The sequence below is a fragment of the Cladophialophora yegresii genome (genome assembly GCF_000585515.1).
Source record: "Cladophialophora yegresii CBS 114405 chromosome Unknown aczIN-supercont1.2, whole genome shotgun sequence".
Lineage (NCBI taxonomy): Eukaryota > Fungi > Ascomycota > Eurotiomycetes > Chaetothyriales > Herpotrichiellaceae > Cladophialophora > Cladophialophora yegresii.
Window position 1 is genome coordinate 1,166,926 of NW_006913046.1, and position 19,199 is coordinate 1,186,124.

At 54.6% G+C, this 19,199-nt stretch overlaps 7 protein-coding genes across 7 annotated transcripts; 1 reads left to right on the top strand and 6 right to left on the bottom strand.

Moving 5' to 3' along the window:
* On the bottom strand, positions 1 to 1,567 carry A1O7_02343 (uncharacterized protein; the record flags this gene model as incomplete). The annotated part of the gene is made up of 2 exons (XM_007756376.1): positions 1 to 1,460; positions 1,549 to 1,567. The coding sequence occupies 2 exons, from the start codon at positions 1,565 to 1,567 to the stop codon at positions 1 to 3; spliced, it is 1,479 nt and encodes a 492-aa protein (XP_007754566.1).
* Positions 1,568 to 3,306: 1,739 nt separating this feature from the next.
* A1O7_02344 (uncharacterized protein) lies at positions 3,307 to 5,194 on the bottom strand (the record flags this gene model as incomplete). Its single annotated transcript, XM_007756377.1, has 2 exons — positions 3,307 to 3,735; positions 3,803 to 5,194. 2 exons carry the CDS (start codon positions 5,192 to 5,194, stop codon positions 3,307 to 3,309), a joined length of 1,821 nt encoding a protein of 606 aa, XP_007754567.1.
* Positions 5,195 to 6,791: 1,597 nt separating this feature from the next.
* On the bottom strand, positions 6,792 to 8,568 carry A1O7_02345 (uncharacterized protein; the record flags this gene model as incomplete). Its single annotated transcript, XM_007756378.1, has 2 exons — positions 6,792 to 8,446; positions 8,496 to 8,568. The coding sequence occupies 2 exons, from the start codon at positions 8,566 to 8,568 to the stop codon at positions 6,792 to 6,794; spliced, it is 1,728 nt and encodes a 575-aa protein (XP_007754568.1).
* A 1,933-nt stretch (positions 8,569 to 10,501) lies between these two features.
* On the bottom strand, positions 10,502 to 10,990 carry A1O7_02346 (uncharacterized protein; the record flags this gene model as incomplete). The annotated part of the gene is made up of 1 exon (XM_007756379.1): positions 10,502 to 10,990. The coding sequence occupies one exon, from the start codon at positions 10,988 to 10,990 to the stop codon at positions 10,502 to 10,504; it is 489 nt and encodes a 162-aa protein (XP_007754569.1).
* Positions 10,991 to 12,242: 1,252 nt separating this feature from the next.
* Positions 12,243 to 13,274, top strand: A1O7_02347 (uncharacterized protein; the record flags this gene model as incomplete). Its single annotated transcript, XM_007756380.1, has 1 exon — positions 12,243 to 13,274. The coding sequence occupies one exon, from the start codon at positions 12,243 to 12,245 to the stop codon at positions 13,272 to 13,274; it is 1,032 nt and encodes a 343-aa protein (XP_007754570.1).
* Positions 13,275 to 13,639: 365 nt separating this feature from the next.
* A1O7_02348 (uncharacterized protein) lies at positions 13,640 to 14,704 on the bottom strand (the record flags this gene model as incomplete). The annotated part of the gene is made up of 1 exon (XM_007756381.1): positions 13,640 to 14,704. One exon carries the CDS (start codon positions 14,702 to 14,704, stop codon positions 13,640 to 13,642), a length of 1,065 nt encoding a protein of 354 aa, XP_007754571.1.
* Positions 14,705 to 15,280: 576 nt separating this feature from the next.
* On the bottom strand, positions 15,281 to 18,886 carry A1O7_02349 (uncharacterized protein; the record flags this gene model as incomplete). Its single annotated transcript, XM_007756382.1, has 2 exons — positions 15,281 to 18,675; positions 18,727 to 18,886. 2 exons carry the CDS (start codon positions 18,884 to 18,886, stop codon positions 15,281 to 15,283), a joined length of 3,555 nt encoding a protein of 1,184 aa, XP_007754572.1.
* Positions 18,887 to 19,199: the final 313 nt, after the last annotated feature.

The following is a 19,199-nucleotide window of genomic DNA, read 5'->3' on the forward strand; positions in this document are numbered from 1 at the left end:
TCACATATTCCTATCATACATGGACAGACGAGGATTCGCCAGAAACTCGCGCGGCTGGTGCTGTGGTTCCGACCCCATTATCGGCAACGGCCAATCATGCCTTGACTGCGGGAGGGCAGTCATGGTCGAGGTCGAGTTCGAGTCCGAGCGATCGTGATCTCTTGTCTCTGTGACCGTGTCTGTGTCTGAAAAGGGGTTGGCCGAGGCGCCGCTGGACGAGTACTCGGACTCGGCCCCACCACCTTTGTGACCGTACACTCGCATGGGGATCATCTTCTTGCCGTCCTCCGAGGGCCGGAGTGTGAGATGTCTCGTGCCGGTCCCGTCACCCCTGCCGGTGGAGGAGGTGTCGCCGCCTCGGAACCAACTCTGCTGGGAGACGGACCTTTCGTCCCTGTTGAGCCAGGTGAGGCGACGACTCGATCTGTCTCTTTCGACATCCGGAGTCTGACGGCTCGGCTGATCTCGGTCGGTCGAGTACGTCCCATGCTCGACGTCCTTTGTTGGGAGTCCGTGCCCGGGACCGCTCTCTTGGCCGTATGCGCGCCGCCGTCGCGAACTCCTGGCAAAGCTGCTGATCGAGTCGACGAAAAAGTGCTGAAAGAAGGGCTTCAGGCTGGGCGCGCTGGCCGCGAAGAGGGCGAGGTACAGTTCCAGCACGGCCCACACCCACGTCAGCCACAGCTCCCAGGTGAAGTCGTAGTCGACGTTCAGGAGCTCGTACATCAGGATCGTACGCACCACGCCCGCCGCGACGGCCATGAAGCCGAGCGCAAAGAGCGCGTACAGCGCGAATTTCTGCCGCCGCGGCAGTTCGAGGTAGTACACGAGGATCAGGGGCAGGAGGGTGCTGTAGAAGTCGCCGGCGACACTAAAGGCAGAGGAAGCCGGGAGGGCGGCATTCTCCGACACGCAGTGGAAGCGGTGCGTCGCGGCCCAGACGGGGTTGAAGCTGTCCCAGTAGGCGTGCAGCGGGTGGCACATCAGCAGCAGCGTGAGACCGAACGAGACAAAGTACAAAATGTTGTAGACGATGCCGATCCACGTGGCGATCAGAAAGGCCTTGCTAAACTTGACGCTCAGACGGCGGTAGAACAGCAGCACCGAGATCTTGATCAGCGTGATGCCAATCACATAGCACCACAGGCTGGCCCAGATGTTGATGCGGCCGCCTACGAAGCTGCTGGGGGGAATATCCCAGACGTGCCGGCCGCTGTAGTAGTCTTTGTTGCCTATGATGACGAGGACGTTGAGAGCCGTGAGGAACCCAAGCGCGATCATCACAAGGAGATCGTCAAATCCGGGCGCCTTGGTGATGAAAAGTCGCGAATATAGCCTCGCTATGCCGGTGACGAGGCCGATGGCGCCGAAGATAATGCAAATGTAGATGAGGCCGGGACCTCTGGTGTCGGGATCGGCATAGTTAGGTTTCGGCCAGGTGGCAATGACGGAAGGGGGAGCTGATTGAGGGCCAGTCGGTCAGTACTCGTACATACTCGCTGCTCTAGAGTCCACATGGTTGCGGGACGATGAAGGGTGACAACTCACGGTGCAGTGTGTCGACCATTCTGGGTGCAGTTGAGACTCGCGTATTAGGACTGTGGGTTGTGCTCGCGCTTGCGCTTGTTTTCCGCGCCAGAAATCTGCCTTTGGAGAGACCCTAGCCGCCGTGGTGCATGCGATAGAAGAAGCCTCGGGCAGAGCGTCCAGAATCACACACTATGGACTTTGCGACACGAGACCCTCATTGCTCGGTGGGAGGATTGGTTGGGGATGATCGGTCCAAACTGCAGTGGACGGAATGCGCGTCGGGTATCCTCTCCAGTATGGAGCAACGTTGCAGTGTACAATGCGCAGTGACGACGGTACAGGCGCTGGTTCTGGTGCTGGTACTGGTACTGCTGAAGCCGATCACCAGCAGTCAAAGTCAGTAGGACAATGAGGCAAATATGATACAAAGGAGAGGAAAAGAGGGGGTTTGCTGAAATCAAAAGCAAAAGCAATGGTCAACAGAGAGATACGAGCCCTATGGGAGAAATCATTTCCTTACCTCCCGGTTTGGGGACAAATGTTTCCCACGCGCTCTCCTCCGTTCCCGTAGCTCTGGCAGCCCTGGTAGCTCTGACTAGGGTGTTCGGGACTTGCTCAGGCAAAGGAGTTGGGAAGGATTTGCATTATGGATCCACCGAGGCTGGACGCCTACCGGGTACTGGGCACGCATGTCGTATACCGGTTATCCGTATACCCAGTACCCATGTCCTCGAGGACGAAAAGAGCACTCTTCAAGCCTTCGACAAGAACAACTTGGGATTGAGATGCATGGCAGCTTGGTTGAGCTTGCAAGGCTGGTCCCTCCCGAATAATCAGTCGTGCAAATTAGTTAGTTCGCATGGAGATCAGAGGACATCCAGGTCTCCGCCCCAAACGGTCGGGAGCCGGCGCTAGCCTTGAGCGGCGAATAGAGACAGTCCCCTGGCCCCTGGAACTTGCATGGGGGATCAGCCAGTGTCAGGGACACAGTCTGCGGGGAAAGGAAAAGCCACCGAGGATCATTACTGACTAGGCGCGTTCTGCGGTGCCCAAGAGGGAGTGGGAATCTTACCACGGCTGTGCCTTGCAGAATTCGATTGCAGAACACGCGGCTCCGCTTTTTTCCTCGCTATTGGATTTGAATTCCACTCCACGAGGGTTAGGTCAGTGCTCGACCTGACGCCATTACGTAGTAGCGATGGGTATACTCCCGACGGGCTGTTGAACGATTTTCGTGGCTGGCGCATCCTTGATTCACTAATGTTGCTCCAATTTCAGGCGTGCAGTGGCTCCTGGAGACTTTAGGCTTCCTGACTCGACTCGTTAGGTCCCAGTGCGAGCACGTAGTGGGAATGGCGACCGACACGTTGTTATTGCGACATCCGGGTTGATCGCCAAACAAGTAGCTCGACAACGTGCCGCGCCTGTATGGTAAGAACTCGTGGAGTCCTTGATGATGTGGTAACAAATAAGAAAGCGTGCGATTCGTGAGGATCTGCGGTGATGCCAAAGGCTTCGAGTCTCGAGTTGCTTATCAGCAGTGACAAGACAGCTTGAATGAGCGCTCCCTTTTAAGCTGCACAAATTCCCCACTCACACAATTTTTATTTGCCAGCGGGATGGCGAAGGAGTTCCCTGGTCGCTCCAAGTGGAAAGTGAGAACGAATTTCGCTCGGGATGGCACGAGTATCCCGCGGAAGCAACCAGTACCCCATTTACATAACAGTCGCTGAGGAACTAGTACCGATCTATAATCCGTAGTGCTCGATGATCCACTCAGGACGTGATTGAATATGGTGCCACATTGGGATCCAACGCCTGCCACACAAACGGCATGCCTTGGGACAGCCCATCCTGATCAAACTTTCGCGCCGCAACCTGTTGGCTGAATGCCTGCATGCTGCTGTAGAAAGTTGCAGCCGCCGTCCGAGTGGCGGCATTCATGCGGTTTAACATCGCAGAATCGTCAAACATGTGCATCAGCGTGCGGTCCGAACCGACGAAGAAAGGGCGCACGAAGATTGCTGCCGTGCCGAGTTGCTGTTCAACCTGGTCAAGTGGTGGAAGAAAGTCGACCACGTTTGTGACACCTTTGGATGATGGAGGTGGCTGATAGAGCGCCGGGGTATGGAAAGGCAGTGTAGAGCTGACAGACAATAGCTCATTGGTATTGACAGTGTGGTGCGACGTGGAGACAAGGTGAGCCTATTAGAGAACGTGTCAGCAGATCCATCGATTGCATACGGTCAAGTGAGGTAGCTGCTAGGCTTACCATGTGCGACAAGGCATCAATCAGGGCGCTTCTAGTTGTGATCGACGGGAAGTTGATCGCTTTCGCAGGTCCTTGCGCGTCTTTCACCCATGCTTGCATTTCCTTGTCGGCTGTAACATCCGAGTCTTTGAAGTAATACGAGTTGACGAAAGATGTCATGAAAGCATGAATGGCGGTGTAAATCGTCGAGGCGTCTTCGTAGAAAGGAAAGTGTTTCAAGGATGGGCCGAATTTGGAGTTGATCAATCCCCGAGACTCAAGGTCGGTGGTGAAATAATTGGCTTGGAACCGGCCGCTGCCACTGTTGTACAAGCCTGTGGTGTAGTCCCTCGCCGAGCTGCCTGTGTACGCGAAGACCTGGTCAACGGCGGCGCCAGGAGCAAACAGAAGAAGCTCGGCCAGTGGTTGGATTGCGTAAACCTCATACATGATTCGGTTCAGCAAGGCAAGAACAGGGTGTTCGTCGCTCAAGGTGCGGATGGCAGCCAGGTACGCGATTTGGACAACCTCATGGGTGCTCGCAAGGTGGTTCCACTGCGCAAACCAGAAATCGTTGACATTGTACATGATCTTTGCGAGCAGCCAATCGTCCGGCTCATCCATGGGTGTATAGACCAAGCTAGATCCCACGTTTGTGCGAATGGCGAGCGGCAAGAAGTCCCCGGACGTCTGATCAATGTAGAAGTAGGCGTCGCAGGCAGCGGAAAATCGTTTGGTAGGCGTGAGATTCTTCTGGTTTCGATAATCCGCATAGAAAAGGCGACCACTCTGAAAGAGCTGCTGGAGCGTCATGCCTGTGACATTCCTTGCAACATCATCGTCGACGTTGAACTGTAATGTATCTGTCGAAGGATTGAGCCCATTGGAAGGTTTGAGCCTTCTCACTTGGTATGGGCTGATCGAAAGGCGCTCCATTGAGAACAGCAGGTCTTGGGTGTAATTGGTCAAGATGCCCGGGACGGGTCCATTAGGGAGAGTGTTCTTCCAGTGGCCATCGTATAACAGGGTATAGTCGTCCAGCGTCTGTAAGCCATTATACTGTGGAGCCGACAGTGTGCTGTCGGTTCTATCGAGCGTCATGGCGGCAAGGATAGGCACCTCGTCGAGCTGGATCAAAGCCTGGTCCGCGGCGACCTTGACCAGGCCTAACGCGCCGGTTGGGAAAAAAGGACCCCCTGCAACTGGAGGGCCATACAAATAGCCAACCTGCTTGGCGGTGATATCTAGACCTCTTGTCAGGGACGTGAGAAGACCAGTCTTCGGCAGAGAATAAGGCGGATTGAGTGAACGGCCCTCTAATGTCGATGGCCTGGGCACCGCAAGAGACTCGACTTCGCAAGTTTGAATGGCGACCAGCGCGAGAAGACTGGAAACGAGTGGACGGAGATTCATCAGGAATCGCCACAATTGTTAGCTGCCAGCAAAGCTTCGAAGCTGCCTTGCGCGTCGACAGGAACAACCGCCGCTCTCATGAGTGCCATTGCGCACGTTCTTGTATAGTCGCGATCCAGCGTCTTCACCCTGCCTCGGTCCCACGGCCATGTCACTGCGACGCCGATATGGGCCCAACAAGTGCAAGGGGCATAGTGTTCAGGAAGCGAAATTGCGCTTGTTGCTGAATCAGGCGAAGGCGGTCCGCCGATCAGCAGTGCGCGTCAGACACGGAAACTGCGGCGAGTCTAATTAACACAAAGTAGGCAGCAAGTGAGGGCACCACCTCCACGCACCTCGTCCCTTGCGGACAGTCGGCCCCAGTTCTGGCGTGGTCACGTGGACGGTCGCCAGCAACTTTCACTTTGCCCTTACCAGCACCTCACCTGTGTTTGATTGCTCAATTAAACCAGACTGAACGAAGGCGTCAAGAAGGCTTGAATGATCGACTGATTCGGACTCAAATCCAACGACGTGTTGCTTCCATTTTGCTTTCGAACTCGCCTTATCACTATGGACACACCGCTATCAATTCAGATCCACCCGGCCTCCAAGCGTGACTATCTCGTTGAGAACTCTCTGCACCGCGATAGGATATGGAACCCTACACGAGGAAAATCCTGGAACGGGACGTCGTGATGTCAGCATAGCATTGATCACAGCGATGAGCGTGAGTGAACCGGGGTGGACCGCACCATTACTGGGACGCAAACCGCAGAACAGAGACGGGAGAGCGCGGCTTCATCAGCGCCCAACTATAGCACCCCATCCTCCATCCTAGTCGGTACGGAGTACTTGCATGAATATCCAGCAGGATGTGTTCCAGAATTGCGGAGTTATACGGAGTAATTGGCATTCATTCGAATCAGCAGCCATCACTCATATCTCCGACTGGTTGCCGCGAGTGTTAGATGTGTCTCCCAAGGACGAATGGATGAAGGAGGCCCCTTTCACACGAGTACTCATCATGACTTGGACTGAGTTTTCTTCCATTCCGGTGCAAAATGTGCCTCTCGCGGTAAACAAGGAGTGAACCGCTCCGGTATCAGCTCAAGTAGGAATTGTTGATGGAGGATAAATGGGAGAACAACAGGGAACAATGAGGAGGATACTCCTGTCCTCCTCTCCTTTTCTGCAAGCCTCATCGCGTTTCGCATCCAACCAGAATGGGGACAGCGACGGTGGCTATAGAGACTGGAGGGGGGCGTTCGCCTCTGATCGGAGGACCTTGCTGATATGTTACAAGCTGCGACAAACGTGTGGGCTTTCCGATACTGGTGTCCTCGCAGATGTCCTCATTGCTGATGATCCAGATCCAGTGTATACCAACGGTAGTCCTTTGAACAGATATGATCGAAGCCGTCGCGACATCTTCGTGGACGCTGTAAATTCGCTTGTTCAGTAAATCTGCGAGTGCTGTGTGAGAGAAGCCTTGGACGCCTGCACCAGACTGTTCTGTTCTGAAGAAGTTTGTGGAGTCCGATGTCGAGGACAAGGAACGGATGCGACATGACGCGCCCCTTTCCCCATTGAGATGCTGTAGTTGGGACATTTGCCATCACGCCCGATCAGAGATCTTTTCGAGCTCTGTTTCCCCACGCCCATAGCCCTTCTCATCCTCTTGACGCCGCTCAGCTGCCACCCTCTGCTCCTCCTCCATCTGCTCATTTTCCTCGGCCTCTTTCGTCTTCAGCTCCTTCAACTCCTTGCAGAACCTGCTATTGTCCCTGATGCGATCGCCGAACCTGATAAATGCAAATGGGATGATGCACATGCCCATACTCAAAAACCCGAGCAGACTGCACGCCCAAGCAATCCCAAGGTTGGAAAACATGGAATGCGCGGCGAGCGGGAGAACTACTCCGAAGACGCTCCTGGCTGTACTGGCCATGCCTTGGGCACTAGCCGCAAAGGTCTGGTAGGCGTCACTAAGATAGTTGAGTAAAGCCATAAAAATCAAGGTAAAGCCGGTCCCGAAAGTTATGCCTGAGGTCACAGGCGCCAACCAAAAGGTCCCAGGTCTCGCGCTCCACCCAACCCAGAACAGCGAGACAACGTACATCGGCCCACCAATGCAGGCGAGAGGCAACCGTCTGTACTCTTCCTGCTCAGCCCATTTTGCATTTCTCTTTCTCGCTTTTGCCAGATAAGAATCCCACCAAAGGTATACTGGCATGGCGAGAACGGACCCGACACCGATGGGAATGAAAGCGAGACCAGCCAAGCCGTATGACCATCCATAGACTGAGTCTGGCCCGAGGAAGATGTATGGATATGCTTCGAAGTAGAGGTAGAAGATGCCGTACGCCAGCGCACAGTATGCACAGACACACATGACAATGACCTCTTGAAACAGCATGCGGTAAGGGCGAGTCATGACGACGGTTATGACATACCGAAAGTCCTTCTTCTGGGCGTCCGTTTTGGCGACGATGTTCGGATCCCCTGTCTCTCTGCGCAGCCTCGCTGCTTTGCGGCTCAGGAGCAGAGGTGCGTAGGTCTCTGGCATGAACGCAATAACAGGTATGGTTGCAACAGCCATGAGTGTCCCAACGGCGAACACCCATCTCCACGACGTGTTTTCAGCGATAAAGCCAGAGATCGATGGTGCCAGCGCTGGCCCTACGGCGGTGGTACTCATAAAGAGGGCCATTACAAGTCCACGCTCTCTCGGATCGTCGTACACGTCCGCATATAATCCGCCTGTGATTGCGATCGGGCCAGAAAATCCGATTCCACATAGGAAGCGAAAGAAGAGTAGAGATGGCCAATTCGGAGCGACCGCGCATGCCATGCTGAAGACTGTTGCGGTGGAGAAAAAGATCAACATCACTCGCTGCCGGCCATTATTCTCGGACAAAGGACCGCAAAGCGTTGGCCCAACGACATATCCGGCGAGGAAACAAGATATGGGAAGTGGTATCTGGACCGACTGAGTCACATTGAATCGAGCAGCGATGAAATCGATCGCTCCGCTGGGAAGGGAAGAGGAAAAGGTGCTGTTCATGACGGCCATAATGCCAGCGAAAAAGACGTAGAGCTTTTTGCGTCGCGGGAAATTATACGGGTTGTCTGGATCCGTGGAGCTGAAGGATATGATTTTTCTCGAGTCCACGCTCTTTTCTTGGGTATCATCTGGTGCCACGCTGGGCGGCTGTCCGCTTGTGAGAGTGTCTTGCGAGGCATCGGAAGGGTCGAAATCGGACCTGACCCCTGCGAGAATGTTAGAGGCATGACTCCCTCCAACACGCAGGGCTGTTACCTTGTGGAAACTGAGACGCGCTCAAGTGATTTCTGGAAGAGATCTGCTCCTCATCGTGAGTATCAAAACCCATAACCAAGCCCAATCACCTAGAGATGGAACGATAGCGGCAGAACAATATCAAACGCAGGACACAACTCAGACAAGCAGCAACAACGAGAGACAAAGGAATTGGAAGTGGAAATTACTGGACCGCTGAAGATAGAGAACTGTGATATTTTGCGCGGTGCAAAAGTCCGCCCACCGGAAGCATGAGAAATGTATGGAGTACATCGGTATTCTGAACGGGGTGAAAGCATGGTCACGCCATGCCGCAAGGAGAACGATCAACGCCCAATCCACCATCGCGACGGACCGTGTAGTGTCCCTTGGTAAGCCACTGTCATTGAAGACGAAGCTTGCAAGAGAAAACACAACCGAAGCGGTGGAGGGGATCGGTTATGACGGCAAAGGACAGATGGAGAAATTCATTCAAAAAAGAGTAGAACTTGCAGACGGACCTGACGCAACTCCAACTTTGGTGCGTGCGGAGTAATTCAGGCCGAGGGTCAAAGACCGATTTTGAGGCAGGCCGCGCGATGTTGGATTGGACACATGAGCAAACAAACATTAGGACCCTTGATCATGGCGATAGACCTAGGGAATGCTACGGAATGGATGGTCGATTCCCATCATGGATTTGATGCGCCTGAACGCCATACGAATACAAAGCTGATCGCATCTCGCATCCTAGTTCCGTTCGGCGGTAGCTGGTTGTTCTCAAACTATCTTCGCATTGCCCTCAGAACTTCTCCGTGGCTTCTCATCGCTATGCTGGACAGCAGGATACTCAGGCCGTCCTGCGACAACACTTTCATAACTCGGCAGTTCGGGTACCTCAGCCTGCTGTTGCTTTCGAGGCCGACGAGAACTGACAACGGTGGGTTTGCCATGGACATCCGAGAATTGTTCTTCGGCGAGGCGTGCCTTCTCTCGCTTCTTCTCTTTGCGCTCGTGAACGGCATGGCTGATAAGCATAGCGGAGCCGACAATGATAGAGGCCATATCGAGGGTTGAAGTGAACTGTAGATAGATTCGCAGGATTCACTGGGTCAGGCAAAAAAGAACTTGTGCTGGCTGCTGTTCGTGTATGGCACAGCTCAATATTGCTTCGGTGGTAGTTAGGGATTGAGATATGATGCTCGAATGATTATTGTGCAAGACATTGTTTGCTTCTTTGGCTTCTCGTCCTAATATATATCTACGCGCGATGTCTGCCGTGTTCATTAAGTATTTGTGGTCAGTTGCCACCCATTGGCCAGTCATGAAGTCATGGAGGTAGTCGTCATTTTGGGTTTGCACCGCCGCTTCTCTGGCGCCCAAGCCTCCGTAAAATGACAAATGTCTGGACTCGCCTGCGTTCGCCTCTGCTCGCCTTTGCATAGCTCTGCGCTTGCGTATTCGCTTCACTCGTCCCGCTCGAGAACATCCATCATCTCGCTAGCGAAGTCTACGTACCAAGCTGCGTATTGTTCATGATATACGTCCGCAAGGAAGCAGGACGTGCAACGGAGCAAAATTGTGGTGCATCCGATATTGAAATTCCACCTGGCTGAAATCAAACAAGGAATGAAGCACGGCGTCCTGCGCTCAGCCTCAGGTATTGTACACTGCTTTAATGTTACAACAAGCTCTGTCATATCCTCGTGGACACTGATAGTCCTCAAATCCAGGTGTTGTTCCTAGGTTCTGTTTTCCGTCCCTCGTACCAATGCACGTCGTCACAAGTCACGGCAGCTGGCTGCCAAGAGAGCTTTCGCAGCCCCAAACCCCCATGCAGTATGTTCATCCAGTCCGATTTGCAAGTCGCGGTGCGGCTGGCGTACTCGGAGGTGTGCGCACTTCTGTGCTCCATGATCGCGATCCGGATATGTCCACAATTGGAGAATTAGAGGCAAGGTCGGACTCACCTGAACGACTGTTAGAATAATCTTCGCCAAGGAGCTGAAGAACGAGACAACGTCCACTTACCCAAAGCACATGAACTTCTTCCAACCCTTGCTTCCTCCTGTCCTCCGGTTCAGGCGTAAGTCGGTGAATTTTTCTCCATTTGGCCCAGTCACCATGTCAAAATCGTTGGTAGGCGGAGCACCAGTCCTTGCGATAGTCGTCCTATGTTTCGAGTTGACAAGAGCGGCGTAGACATGGAGCTTGGCGACCGGGTGGTCCTGCTTGCTGCTCGAGAGGGGTAGATCTGGTTGCACAGTGGGGCTGTCCTCATCGATGGCACCAAGCAGTCTTTGGGGTGGTGTCAGCCGCCGTGGTCGGGTGCCTGAATTGCTGTACATGGAAGGCGGGGTTGCAACGACCGTAGGCGGTGCTGACGGGGGAGGCGACGAGTCTGTGGTCGGGGAGTAGAGTGTGCTTGAAGAAGATAACGTGCTGTCGAAAGACTCCGATGGTGATGGAGATCGGGAACGGGCCACGCCGGTGGCCTGTATGGTACGTGAAGGCATTTTGAGTTGTTTGTCTCCAAGTCGGCTTGTAAATTGTTGTGAAGATCGCACGGTGTGATCAGAGAAGCAATCTCGCTACTAGAGGGGCAAAGCCGTGCTACAGCCGGCAACGCGTTCAGTACTAGATATCACATGTGCTTGGCTCGGGCATTTGTGGATTTTGAAGAGCGTTTGAAACCGTCTCGCAGCCGTTATAGCTGTCGCCGGAGAAATGTGCAGGCCGTGTACGAAGTGCGGAGGGCAGATGGAAGTATTAGAAGCCGACGGCGGCGGCGTGGATCTAAACTCACTCTCAGGAGAATTAGCGAGGTACATCATCTCTCCGAGGAGTTCATGAGTCCAGCCAGTGAGCACACCGCCGTTGTCGATCATCTCAGTATGGGAGTTGCTTGACCTTCACCAGCGTCATCTCATCGCCTTTTCATACTTCGATTGTGCCTGGTCATTGGACCCTGAGATCTTGCAAAGCCCGAAATCTGCAAGCTAAGGACCGCTAAGGACTCCGGAAGCCCGGCAGTGGACGCCCCAAAACTCCGAGTCCGCTAATCGAAGCCACCCAGCTTCAGATGGGGAAGCGAGGGCCACGTCGAAACTCAATCTGCTCGTGAGGCAGCTGGGTGACAGCTGTGTGGCGCCCGGTTTGACAGCGTGCCTGTCAACAAAATGACGGAGATGGCTGATATGCAGGGCATGCTTACATGAAGGGTTCAACAGGATTTGAGCCTCCGTCCACAGGAGCCCTGAAGGAACGGCTGATGCGGCGGCCTGCCAATGGAAACGCCGTTGAATATATCGGAAAACCGGTGGTTGACAGACGATACTTCGCACTGCCACGGAGGTATTCAAGGGGGACTTTCCGGATTCCTGCCGTTTCAAACGCGTGCAGCCTCATACCGTCCTGGTGTGCTCGCGGATGTGTGTCAATAAGGCACGGACAGTGGCTTAATGGCGCTGGGTTCGGACGCTGCTGCTATTGTCCGGCCATCTCCGTTGTCTCCCCGCTCTTTTCCGGCAGCCTCTGATACGAGTGCCGTTCATGACTCCTCGTACGGAATATTTCCACCTTTACCCCATATCACCTTCATTGTCTGTGATACTGACATCGGCACCTCGCTGGAGCGACTGTCGCACTTGAACCCTAAGTTGCAACTCGACCGTGGTAGGTCCGGGGCTCAAGGGGAGAAAGATAGTCTACCATAATACACCACATTTGAGACGACGAACAGAGAAGGTAATGGGAAGTGACTCAAATATGGAAGCCTCAACCGGCACCACCTTCCCAATAATCGACATATCCCACATCAACGACGCCCAATCCCAACTACAACTCGCCCAAGAAATCACCTCGGCCTGCCAGCAATGGGGCTTCCTCCTGCTCAAAGGCCATCCCATCCCACCTGGCCACATAGACGAGATGTTCTCGCTGGGCAAACAATTCTTCACCCTCCCAGAAGACCAGAAAGCTCCCTACCCAATCACCTCCAAAACCATCGGCTACGTCGGAAGTTTCCAAGACAGAGGCAAAGACGACAAGATGTCCATGTGGTTCGGTGGACCGCCGGGCACTCTGGACAACAACAAAGCCATGCTCCCGCCCTTCTGGCACGAGTATACACGTAAACTCGAGGCCTTCAAACACGAATGCCACGCCCTGATCTTAAAACTGCTCGAATGCTTCGCACTCGCCCTGAACCTGCCGGTCCGCAATTTCTTCGCGACCGCGCACGACGAGGCCACAAGCCAAGACAACTCCCTGCGCATGATCCTGTACCCTGCGCGCTCGGAGATGCCGGCCTTCGAAGGCCTAGGGTCCCGCATGGCCGAACATACGGACTCCGGCAGTGTGACGCTCCTGTTCCAGCGGACGGCGGGGCTTGAGGTCCTTTCGCCTTCTGGCCGCTGGGTCCGCGCCCCGCATATCCAAGATTGTATACTGGTGAACTTGGGGGACACGCTGTCGTTCTGGTCGTCCGGGCGGCTGAAGGCCACGCTCCACCGCGTCACGTTTGACAGTCTGGCGCATGATCAAGAGAGGCAGACGATGGCCTATTTCGCCAAGGCGAGTCCCGATACGGTATTGCAGCCGATTTTTGGCCAGAGCACATCCCACAAAAAGTACTTCACCAATGGCGTGGAGCTGAGGCCTGGCATGACGGTGCGGGAACTGAGCACTACTATCATGCGCAACATCTATGGCGCGGCGTTCCAGTCTGCTGAGAAGCAGAAACATGTCCATGGGGCGGACGCGGCGAGGGTGGGGACCAGGCAGACTGCTGCTGTCTGACTAGGAATATGGTACATGGGTCGTTCGATTAGACATTCATTGCCGATTGTTGGCAGTCCAACGACGCTGCTTCTGATTGTGACACTGCCACATGCATGTGCATATGCGCTCGCTGCATCTCTAATAACACAGATACCGAGGACCGTGTTCTTCTTTACACTTGCTGACCTGAGACCTGCGCCAGAACCTGTATGAACCAAGCAGTCAACTCACCCGCTTGCTTGAAGGGCCACTCTGCTATGCCCCAAAACCGAGGGAAAGAAACTCCCATAGTTGCGGCAGTGTTAGACCAAAAGATAAGGGGACACAAGACCCCTTCTCCAAGCGCGAACTAAGGGGACATGAAGACTCCTCACGCGCAATTCTCAACAACATCGCCCACCTCTCGACGCAGGCCGGCGGAAAACATCCTCCCACTCCCCCAAGTTGGGCAACACCCCTCTCCTTACCGTCCCGCCCTTTCTCCGCCTGACGGTTCCCCCATCGGTCGTTATGCTCTCCACATCGCCGCCATCGCCGTACTGAATCCCACTGCTCGGATCGTCGGGGTCGATCTCCCCGAGCTCAATCTTCGTGAGGATCATGGCCGCGAGTCGGTAGAACAGGGTGTCGACGTTCTCGCCCGTCAGCGCAGACACTTCCGCCGTGTAAGGTATGAGCGCTTTACTGGCCCACACGGACGCGGCATGTGACGTGACCTCGCGCCCATCAGGGGATAGCGTGGCGGTCCATTTCTGGGAAGCCAGCACATTGACGCTATCGCCCCGTGATCGCGTGGTTGCGGTGGGCGCGGGCGTAGCGGTCGAGGTCGTTGATTTGAGAGATTCGCTACCCCCGCCTCCTCCTCCTGAATCATAAGGGAAATAGGACCTTCGACTCGAGGCGCTCGACGCCGCGGGTGTTGAGGCTTCATCGTCACGGTATTGGTCTCGTTCTCGGTCTCGGTCTCGCTGTGTCCTCTGCGCGTGCGCACTGCCGTTCATGTGAACCCCCTGCGTTCGGCTCGCAGGTTGGGATGACGCCGCCGCTTCCGCGTCCGCCAAATCGGCCTTGTTCCCCGCCAGCACGACGGTCAGGTGTGGACTGGCCAGCGCGCGCGCGTCGCTCAAGAAAGTAGGCAGCGCGTGGAAGCTCGCCAGGCTGGCCACGTCGTAGACAAGCACCGCGCCCGCGGCGCCGCGGTAGTAGCTCCTGCTGACGCTGCGGAAGCGCTCCGTCCCCGCGGTGTCCCAGAGTTGTAGCTTGATTCTCTTGGCGCGCTGGCCGCTGGCCGAACCGCCTCCCACCTTGACGATCTTGGAGGAGAATTCCACGCCGATGGTCTGCGAGGAGAGGACGCGCCATTCTTGGTTGATGAACCGGTGTAGGAGGCACGATTTGCCGGCGCCGGAGGGGCCCAGGAGCACGACCTTGGCGAGGTAGTCGTACATGCTGCTTAGCTCCTAGAGAGGACGTGTCTACGTCAGTTCCTGGCCGCCGGTACAGTACTGTAGGTGAAAAGAGCGAAAGTGATCTGGCACCTACCTGGCGCTGATCCGGCACTGAGCTGAGGTCTGATGCCGCCGAGGTGCGGCGCGGACGAGCCATGGCGGCGATGGTGCTCGAGTGAGAAGGAGCCGGCTGGCTGGATATGCCGTTGTCTTGGGTTCTCGCGGTTCCATGGATGCGGGATGCGTTGACATCGGCGGAGCGCGAAATGAGCAGCCAGATAAGATGTGGATTGGCACGGTGGGTACGAGACGCATCTGCCGGCTTGGATTGTGCCGAATGACGCGCCGCCAATTGCGTGGCTCGGAGGCTTCTGGGGGCTTAACTAAGCCGCTTAAGTCTGACGCCCGTTAAAGCTCCTTGGCCTGACTGGCCAGAAGGGGCTCATATGGCTTCTCAACGTCAACTGTCTCCTGAACTTAGGTATGTAAGAGGCTCCCAGACACCAATTAAACGCTGTCAACAAGTTCACACTCGTTGGATGGACAAGCCACAGTGTAATGCTACTTGTACCTGCTCTATTCCACCACCTCGTCTCTCCCATCTTGCCCCTCTCGCACAATCTTCGCACCAATCTTCTCCGTAATCTCGATGAATTCTACCTGCCGGATCAAATTCTGTGCCGCGCTCAAGGCCTTCATGACTAGCGCTTGATTCCTCTCTGTAGTAGCGGCTCGGAAACTTCTCAGCAAGAATTCACCGAGCATCTCCACTGACCAGTCGTCAGGGATTTCTGCGATGGTAACCACTGGGTCGAAGAAGATGGCGAACTTTCCTAACAGGTGGGATGTGCGTTCGAGGCGATCTTCGACATCGTCGATGGACAGGAATTCGTGGAAAAGAAAATTGAATAGCTCGGTCTGCACGTCACGAGAAGGGAGTGTGGAAGGGTCGATGGGGTAGGGCGAAGAGGATGATGGCCCGCCGAAGTAACAGTATCGCATGGCTGTGTCATAGTCGCCTAACCCGTGAGTGAGAAGGCGGAGGGCTTCCTTGTGGCGACCTTGGCGAGCATCGAGGATGATAGACTCAGACACGAGGTACGTTGAGAATGGAGCCAGGCGTTCAAGAACCATGTCAACCGAATAAGTCAGGTCTTTGCCCGCCGTTGTTGTACCGCCAGTTGCGTACGCGCCACTTCCGAGGAGTTGAAGGAGACGCAATCGGGATTGCCACCACGCCTCAGGTGGAGCGTTCTGATGGATAAAATCGAGGTAAGTTGGTTTGGGAGACTCGAGAGCTCGATAGGTTGAATAGCTCTCTGCGAGCGACGTCCGCGCGGCCTCGGATTTCTCGAGCACTGTTACCACCGAGTCGAGGTAGTAGCCAATCAGATCATCCGCGTATTGGTCGAGATGCTTGCCAAAGACGAGATATTCCAGATATTGTTGGACAGCACCGGGAGCATGGTCTTTGAGTAGTTTGACGACTTCCTGGGGACTGAATCTGACGCGAGCCGTATCATCTGTGAAGACTTGCACGGCCAGCTCTGGGTTGCGTTGTGCAAGCCACAAGGCATAGTCCTGTACGAGGTCGACATCACGAATGATAGTGAGGTAGCGACGCAATTGTCCTTCCACATATCCGACGTTCGAGCTGTAATCCATATCCTTCTCGCCATCAATGATCCGTCTCCACGTAGTCAACACTTCGCGCGCCTGCTTTCTGCTCTGATACAGGCGACTTAGAACATAAAGTCGATTGTATCGTTCCAGTAGCGAAGCGGCACGATCGAAGTCACCCTTCCAATGGTCAACAACGTTGTGAAGCTTGGCTCTGACAGACTTTTGCGCGGGACTCTCCGCGGATAGGGCTTGATCTAGGTACAGCAAGACGTGAAGTAGCGCCGCATCGACAGAGTTGAAGACATAATGGTCATCTGTAATGCTACCATAGCCTCGTTTTTCTTGCCAGAGCATGAGAAAGTGCCTTACTGTCATCCAGAACTCGATCGGAGCATCTTCAAAGCCAGAGATTGGAGGCTGATAGTCATGCAGTAAATCCGCCATCCCTTGGTGAAGCCATATACCTTCTGGTCCGTGAAGGACCTCTGAGGAGAGTGGCGGTGATAGAAGTAGCACAATCCGTGGGTCCAGAACTCCATCATGCAGTGTATTTTCCACGGCTCGAAGCAGATCTTCCAAGCCTGAGGAGACCGAGACCCGTGTCTGTAGATGGAGGAACAAAATCAAGCTAGCCTTTTGCTTGACATAATTTAGGGTGAGGAATTCAGTTTCGTCCTTTGGTTCACGTCCGTGAATACCGGCCAAGAACCCAAATATATGGCCAGGCTTGATCTCGGCGACCTTGTTGTCCACCAAATGCTGCTGGAGCCTGTATTCCAGCTGCGATATAAGTGGATTTTGCAGAACCATCAGAAGCTGCTGTCCGTGCCAGACAACATTTCTCGTGAAACCTCTCCCGAAGCGACGGGCAAGTGATCTTTCTTCGCCGATCCGTTTATTTACAAGCTCCAGCGAAGGCTCGACTGGCGTGGACAGAGATTGATTATCAAACAACGCGCGCTCCTGTTCGACTTGCTCCACTGCAGAATGCGTCCTGGGGTCGCTTTCACGGATAACGGCTTTTCGATGAGGCAGGAAACCAAGAGACAACGGTACAAGCTGCAGAAGCTCCGCTGGAACCTTAAAAAAATGGTGATGCGTGCTGAGCGTGTGACGCAGACCTGCGCGAGGGTTGTCCAGCTTGCTGGTGGGGAGTGTAACAAGTGTGCGAGGATGGGTCAACTCGGAAGCGTTCTCGACGTGTTGCATCTCCAGTCTTCTCTCTGTGGCACCATCCTCGGTCTGTCGTAGAAGTGCACAGATGATCTTACCTTCATCCTCCGAGTATGGAGCGCCCTCATAGTCCGGAACATTGAAATTGTCGATAAGCAGATCTTCTGGATAGCTCTCGAAATCAATAGTGCCTCGAACGACATCGCCATCGAGATTGACGAACAGCCCGACACCCGGCTCAGATTCATTCGTACCTGTGGTGAGCATAAACTCGGTCGGAAAAGGTGAAAGAATATGAGGCGTCAATCGCTTTTTGACATGCCTATTGCCGGTGTTGGCTGCTGATCTGGTCGGGAGGGCTTCGGTTGATGCCCGTGGACGAGCCCTTGGACGTGCAGTCGCATCTTGACCTCCGGAAGCGGTTGGCAATGTTGTTTGGCTGCCACTTGCTGCAGCCGTATCCGGCACACCGAGATGAGACAATCTATGGCGGCGATCTTGAGAAGTGTCCCTCGTAGGGCTGATAAGATCCCCCATGCTGGTACTTCTGGCATGACTGGCAGCGTCTACAGGAGGGGTAGAACGCGCAGAAGACCTACCTTCAATGTCCGAAACCGGGTCCTCTTCTGCAGGTAGCGATGATATTGAGAACAAGGGAATCTTCTGTTGATGTTCTACTTCCAACAAGGCATACCCATTATCGTCAGCCACACAGGCAATCGTGTCCCTCCTGCTGGATCTAAGACATCCTGGGTATTCGATGTTGTTTCTGACAGGTCGTAGCCTCTCCCCCACTCTCACCAACATGATCCTTTTGGCGTTCGCAATCATGACCACCGGCCCCTCCGGATTGTCCTTGTCTTCATTTTCGTCGATGCCACCGATCCACTGGACGCCAGTGGGCTCCCTGTTAGGAAAAGCTGGGCTGAATTCAGGCAAGGAGTAGAATGAGACGACGCCATTGCATAAAACGCATGCTTTCGACGGGCCGGGCAGGACGAGGATCTGATGGACGCCAGGAGCATTGGGAGGGTCAACTGAGGAGGCATGGCCACTGGGCTGTAGTCGGGAGGCTAGGATGTAGGTCGGAGAAGCATTATCGTCTCCAGGCTCTGGAGGTATTGAGACGAGGTGCAGAATCTCAGCGGCCGAGGTGCCAATATATAGATTGTTATCTGTGTCGAGTAAGTGGGCTGCCTCAGCGCAACGATGGCGTCCTCACCTACTCCAATACTCTACGCAAGTAATTGACACTTGGACGTTCCCGTCCTCTGTCGTCAAGGGTATATCCTCCAACACGGGACGAAGGACATATGGACCAGGTTCCGGTGCAGACAGCCTCTGTCGCTTCGCCGGCCGCTTGCCAGGGTGGTCTGCTTCGTCCATTGCTACCGCCGAGCTCCTTGGGCTTGGGCGAGCGGGCTGACCATTCCTATGAGCAGTCGTCCGACCTCAGTACAGAGACAATTTTGTATCCAAGCATGACTTCGTTTCACCGGCCTCGATCAGGTGGAAGGATTCAGGGCGGAGCATCGCAACGTGGGATTCGGTGGACCACGCGGCTTAAAACGCAGTCTCGAACCCCAAAGGAGGCCACGACTTCTCGACGTCGATTGCAGATTGACGCGTTTGAAGGTGGGATTGCCTAGAAAATACACAGTCAGAGCACTAATGGACGACGAAAGTCACTTGGAGTCAA